General features: G+C 53.8%; 1 protein-coding gene across 10 annotated transcripts in view; it reads right to left on the bottom strand.

The window, feature by feature from the left end:
- Window positions 1-827: 827 nt before the first annotated feature.
- msraa (methionine sulfoxide reductase Aa) overlaps window positions 828-6,787 on the bottom strand; it is a 52,984-nt gene continuing 47,024 nt past the window's right edge. For all 10 annotated transcript variants that reach the window (XM_018736961.2, XM_018736963.2, XM_018736966.2 and 7 more), the window contains one exon: window positions 828-1,165. In XM_018736961.2, the coding sequence (XP_018592477.1) occupies window positions 1,001-1,165 (165 nt within the window). In that variant the 3' untranslated portion in view covers window positions 828-1,000. The remainder of the gene's footprint in view (window positions 1,166-6,787) is intronic.

The following is a 6,787-nucleotide window of genomic DNA, read 5'->3' as shown; positions in this document are numbered from 1 at the left end:
GTTTTGTTTGTTAAGCGTACCCCATGTAACACCTGCAAAAGACCTGAGTGAGCGCAGGTACACGGTTATACCGTACTATAGAGTAACTAATGTGGTCAAACTGCCTTGCTGTGCTATTAAAACTAATATTGAAGTAAATGTCCATTTTAATGGGATTGGGTGGGATTTTGCCATAAATTGGTATCAATACCGGAGCTCAGGACTGCAAAAAATTTTTTTCCGCGGGAAGAACCGATGACGTTATTAAGGGTTTTTCTGGAGCGAATTCCCAGCGCCAGGCAGGGAACGCTGCGCTGTCTTTCACCGCTCGATAAATCCCAGTCCCTCACTTCACAGTTGCGTTTCCGTCTTCGAAAGCACATCGGATGTCAGCAGAGCCAAGCGCAGGAGCGCCGGGGGAGCGGGATCATCGCCGCGACCCAACGTTACCTTTCCGAGGACCCATCGCCCTTCGCTCACCTGTAGCTTAGCGACAGCAGTCCAAGGTAACTGGAACCCGAGGCTGCGGGCGCCGCCGTTCCCCCGCTTTTCCGGACTCTTCGCGTTCCAAAGGGAAGGACTACGAACGTCTAGCGGCAGGACATACCGGCGGAACTGCGCTCCGATGCTTCTGCTCACCGGGTCCCTTCGCTGCTTCTCAGACACGCGGTTTGGCTCCAGCCCTCCGGCGTCCAACGGCCGGGTACGAACCGGACGATCGCGGGCCGCCGGTGGTGTAAGGCCACGCCCCCCGCGAACCACTCTGCCACACGGGTAGCTGCACAGTTTCATTTGTGTGTGCGCGCAAACACACACATACAAACATCATAGAACACAAGACAAATGAATATTCATAAGAAGGATTTATTAATAGGGCTCTGTAGATATGTACACAATTGTCCCCAGGTGCGCGTCGAGACAGGTAGGCGAGAAGCGCTTCTGTTTTAAACCATACTGATTTCGCAGCTCTTGCACCGCGGTATTATTCGAAAAGCCACCGCCTCCAGAAGTGATGAGTCGCCTACTTGCGAAGCCCCGTGGGACAGGTGACCCCAGTGCCACCCGACCCGCAGTAACCCGTCGGGTTCTTGCTCAGGTACTGCTGGTGGTAGTCCTCGGCGTAGTAGAAGTCGGGGGCCTCGCGGATCTCCGTGGTAATTTTACCGTAACCGCTTTCGGTCAAGGCCTGGCGGAAAACAAAAACAACACATGACGGCGTTGTGTTGGGTCAGCTCTTCACGGCGTATCAGCTGGTGTGTGTGCGCGTGTCTGGGATTTCAAGGAAATGCGAGTCCCACCGGATCGGGGCTATGTACCGCGGTATGGAAGACAATACGGCGTGTTGGTCCTCAGCTCACTGTTGCACTTCTGCACGGTCGAACCAAGTCCTAAACTCCCGGTCGAACCGCTGTTCAAAGTACATTTACATTTATTGCAGACGGGAACCAAAGTCTAGCTGCTTGGACTCAGTGTTTCTTTAATTACTGTCTAAACTCTACTAGTACTACTATTATTATTCTTATTATTATTGTTATTAAGAAGAAGAAGAATTTTATCTGACACTTTTCTCCTACCAAAAAGGGTCTTTCAGTGTTAGGTTTGTTCACTTAACTACTTACCATGATTTATCAATTGGGCCATTTTTACTGTATCAATTCAGGGTAAGGATACGACAGCAGGCGGGGGATGTGAACCCAAGTCCTTTGATTGCAAGGCGATGGATCTAACCACTACTCCCCCTGGTGCCCCAATGCAGCAAACACATCATAACAACCTGTATATGACCTGTATATCTAAGGGCCTAAGGAGCTGGTAGCGTAGTGGTTAGAGCTACTGTTTTTAGACCCAAAGGTTGCAGGTTTGATTCCCACCTCTGGCTGTAGCACCCTTGAGCCAGCTACTAACCCTAAATTACTCCACTAAAAATACCCAGCTGTACAAATGGGTAAATGATTGTAAGCATGTAATAATTGTGGCCTTAACATTGTAAGTCACTTTGGAGAAAAATGTCAAAGCTGGATGTGGAGCCCAGACTGTTACTGTTATCTCACAGAAACATTGAAATTATTACTTGATTTATCAGATACTTTTCTCAAACTCAACTTCCAATGAACTCTATGTAGTGTTACTATCAGCCCACACACCTTACTCACCACAGTGACTTACACTGCTAGATACACTACTTACACTGGGTAACTCATCTATACATCAGTGGAACACACACTCTCTCTCTGTCACTCACACACTATGGGAGAACCTGAAGAGAATGTTTTTGGACTGTGGGAGGAAACCAGAGCACCCAGAGGGAACCCACGCAGATACAGGAGAACAAAAACTCCACACAGACTGAGCGGGAATCAAACCCATATCCTCTCGCACCACCCAGGTGCTGTGAGACAGCAGCACTACTCGCTGTGCCACCAATTTACACGCACGCATTTTCTGAACCGCTTGTCCCATACGGGGTCGCGAGAAACCGGAGCCTAACCCGGCAACTTAGGGCATAAGGCCGGAGGGGGAGGGGACACACCCAGGATGCGACGCCAGTCCGTCGCAAGGCACCCCAAGCGGGACTTGAACCCCAGACCCACCGGAAAGCAGGACCCGGTCCAACCCACTGTGCCACCGCGCCCCCTGCCACCAATTTAAATTCAGTCTAATCTAGAACCATCCACAAAGTTTGCAGGTTCGCACTGTACCGCACGTGGATTTTCTACCGACCAAAGTCGAGTTTAATCTTTTTCAAGCGCACGAGAGCGGGGCACCCCAGGGATCCGAGCCCACGAGCTTCCGGTTACAAGCGCGGCTCCCATCTCCTGCCAGCGCGACCACAGCAGCTAAACCGGACGCCTTCATCGCACGTGGAGGAACGAAGTGAAAACGAGGTCATTACTGTGCCAGCGGCAGATGTCCCCTTTCGCCATCCAGATGTTCTGGGGCCTTTTCAGTCCCCTCCTCCCCCACCCCTGACCCCCCAAGGGTGTCGTGGCCACCTGCCGTCTGCCACGGCGAGCGATCGTTTGAACCCAGAACAGCTGACGGCGCAGGCTGCGGTACCGACGGAGAGGGGCTCATCCATGCCAGGGCACAGCGCCACCTGCTGGTGTGGCTCAACTCCGCCTTTATTTTGCGTTGGCTAAAAACACAGCACAACATTTGAGAGGCGCGACCAAAACATCGCGGCCTAGAGGGACCCCGGGCGTCGAGGTCTGTTGGAAACCAGGCAGCCAGAGCGCCAGGCCGGAACAGGTGCCCCCCCCCCCCCCCCCCCCCCCCCCCCCCCTTTTATTCGCACCCAGGTCGAATGCCGCTGCAGTTCAGGCCCGATGAGCACCTGGGGTCGGGATCCACCCCGCAACCCCAGATCGTTAAATCATTTACGTGCGAAATGCGCACTTCTTTTGGAGGAAAAGCACGAAGAACCACGTCCAGGGAGCGATTACCCCCCCCCCCCCCCCCATTCCGACACCGACCCGTTTGTACCCGGACGCGTGCGAAGGGAAGGCAGAGCGGCTCGGCGCGAGAACCTGCCAAACACCTCGTCTCGGCGACCATCTGCCGCGAGGCGCGCGTACACCAGGCGAGAGAGAACGCCGGGGGGTTGGGGGGTAAGGGGGTATGTAGCAAATCCCCCGACCAAAATCTCCCATCAGCCCAGAGCCTAAAACTCCCGTTAAGGACGCGTCCAACTTGGACCGAACACAACGGCGGGGGAGCATTATCCCCGAGGCCCGGGGCAGGTGACAGGTGGCAGCGGTCGCACCATCACAGCCGTACCTCGGTCCCTGTTGTATCGGGGGTGTAAACCGTGGCGGGGGGGCGGGGGGGTTCACCGGAATACGCGGCTTCAGTAGTTATCTGCATGATGCAGTTCGTGTCGTGTCAGCGCTCAGAGTCGACCGGAACGGTTCTGTTTCCGAGCGGTTGCGTCCGCAGGCAGGGGCTCCGCCATGAGCTAAACGGTGTTTGTATGCAAATGTTTGTGTACCTTTAAAAAATAAATAAATAAATAAATAATGTAGGAAGGTGGTCAGAATTAGTCTGTCTTGCATTTTATGCACCTACTCGTGCGATCAACATAAAGTGGAAAGAAAGAAACTAAGTCCGCTTAAGAATCACATCTGCAGCTATGCCTGTTTCTCCTAATGCAATGTACACATTGTATCTCTCTGAGAATAAATGTAATGTGATGTAAATCGCTGTAAAATACCTTACAGAGAATAAGAGTGTGTGTGGGTGTGTATGAGAGAGAGAGAGAGAGAGAGAGAGAGAGTGTCCAGCGATGGACTTCCGTCCCATCCCGAGTGTACCCTGCCTCATGCCCTACACTTCCAGAATAGGCTCCAGACCACTGCGACCCTGAGCTGGCCGAACAGTTAGTGATAAAGGGTCCCTGGTCCATAAGAAGTTCTGGTTCCCCTGGTCCTCTGGTTCAGTTACGAGCTGTATAAATGGATAAATCAGTGTAAGGAGCTTAACTTTGTAAGTGACTTTGGACAGAAGCATCAGCGAAATGAAGAAATGTGTGTGTGTGTGTGTGTGTGTGTGTGTGTGTGTGTGTGTGTGTGTGTGTGTGTGTGTGTGTGTGTATACGCGCGCGCGAGGGAGGGACTGTTAGGAACAGAGACGACTGCGCTGGCACTTTTCCAACGAGGCCAAATAAGCGAAGGAGAAACCGTCCTCCCGTCACTCGTCATCCGTACGACGTTTTCCCGACCGTTTTTGAGCCCCACCAATAATTGCGGCACTCGCTCGTTCCGCCCTGGAAAACATAAACGGCACGGGTGAGTAAAAAGTGTCGCCAGTTGCCATGGTAACGTGTGAACGTGTGCACAGCAGTCTGGGTAAAGCGGAGGGATGATCTCCAGAGAGCCAAACCCCGGGGGGCTTCCTGTAGCATAAGTGCAGTGTCTTCGGGGGGGGGGGGTTAGGAGAGATTCCCAGCAGGCCATGCATTTGAACACACGGTAGAACTGCTCCAGAGAGATGATGTGTCCTGACCTCTTTCGGGGGGGGGCGGTCACTGGTTAGGGGTTGGAAGTTGGTGGTTAGTGTTTAAGGTGCGGGTTGGCAGGGTCCAGATTCCAAGCTTTCTGGGAGAAATGCGAAACAAGTGGTTGACACCCCCCGGTTCCAGGTGTGGTGGGGGGAGGGGCAAGAGCCGCCTCCCCCCCCCCCCCGCCAGCCTTTCTTGGCCTGTTTGCAGCGCTGAGCTGTTTGCATAATTCAGGGGAATTAATCTGCACGTCAGCCGGAGTGATCATCTGGAATGCAGATACCTGCGTGGCCCCGTGGGGGGGTGGGGGTGCCGGCGAACGTGAAAGGCAGCGATAAGCGGACGAAAATGGCTTGTAGGACGCAGCGGCGCCGGGGGCAGCTGGTGAACGGAGCAGGGGTGACAAAGACCCGGGATGCAGCTGAAATCGGAAAGGACCAAGAACAGTGCCATTCGCCTGGTGTGCACGGCTGCTCGTGGTGCGATCGAGTGTGTGTGTGTGTGTGTGTGTGTGTGTGTGTGTGTGTGTGTGTGTGTGTGTGAGAAGTCCAGACTGCAGGGGGCACTGGTGAGACAGGGACCCAAAGCACAAGGGCTCCAGCAACGCAGAGATTTAACACTCCTGAAGAGGCAGGTAAATAAATAGCACATGTAAACAAACCACTCATTTTCCAGCTCTTTCCATACAACAGAATGACTCACACACACAGTCCTCTTCTCACACACAGCCAGCAGTATGTTTGCCTTTGTTTGACACTGAAGATGCTTCCGGATGGAAGGGGGTGCAGGCTATGTCAGGCATCTCTTGGCCAGCATTTGCTGCACCCCCCCACTGGTCACAGTCAGGAAGGAGCTGGAAACACCAGTGTCCCACACATTGGGGGACCAAGGGAAGTGTGCAGGTGACTCTTCTGCTCCACCTGTCCATTACTCAGGGCTGCCAGTGGGGGGCGCTGCTCTCACCGCCTCACACAGGCCCCTTTAATCATTTACAGCACTGCACATATTTCTAATTATTCCAAGCAGTCCACTCTAACTCACAATATCACATTTGTACTCTAAGTGATTTACTGTGATTTACCCATTAACACAGCAAGGCCATTTTTACTGTATCTATTCAGGATGAGTACAAGTAGGAGGTGCGATTCGAACCAACGACCTTCTGACCCGCAGGCAGCGGCACCAACCGCTATGCCACCCGCTGCCCTCATAGAGGAACTGCTAACTGGGCCCTTGCCTGTCCCGGGATTCCCGGCGGTACTAGAGGCACCACAGCGGGGTGGCGGAGAGCGAGGTGGGACGAGCAAGCGAGCGGGGGGAGAGAGAGCGAGAGAGCAAGAGCGCGAGCGAGGCGGACAGGAAGTCGAGTTGGTTACTAAAGCGAACCGCAGACAGATTTGGCCGCCAGATGGCTGGCAGCGCCGTGTTTGCTGAACCAACTGCTCGGGTACATTGGGGTGTCGGGGAGCGGCGCGGAACGCGGCTCCATTTAGAACGGACGCAGATGGGGGGGGGTCCTCAGCAAGCTGGTCAGGAAGTAACGTGAGCACGAAGAGGGGGAGGACAATGAGCCGAACTGCGGCCCCCGGACCCCCCCCCCCAACGCAGACCCTCAGGTGAGGGGCCCCGCCCACCTGTGGCCCGACAGTCTTCCCGGACAGGTGCGGCAGGTGCCCTCCTCACACACTGTCCATCGCTTGCGATGTTCCTCGGAAACTGGTTTGACCTGCTGTTCCGTATTTTAATAGCGGAGCTCATTAAATTTAATATTAACCAATATTAATATTTTCATGGTTCAAAGTGCAGGTTTTA

Source organism: Scleropages formosus, chromosome 1, assembly GCF_900964775.1.
Source record: "Scleropages formosus chromosome 1, fSclFor1.1, whole genome shotgun sequence".
Lineage (NCBI taxonomy): Eukaryota > Metazoa > Chordata > Actinopteri > Osteoglossiformes > Osteoglossidae > Scleropages > Scleropages formosus.
The sequence above is the reverse complement of the archived record's forward strand: the minus strand, read 5'-3'. Positions and strand labels throughout refer to the sequence as shown.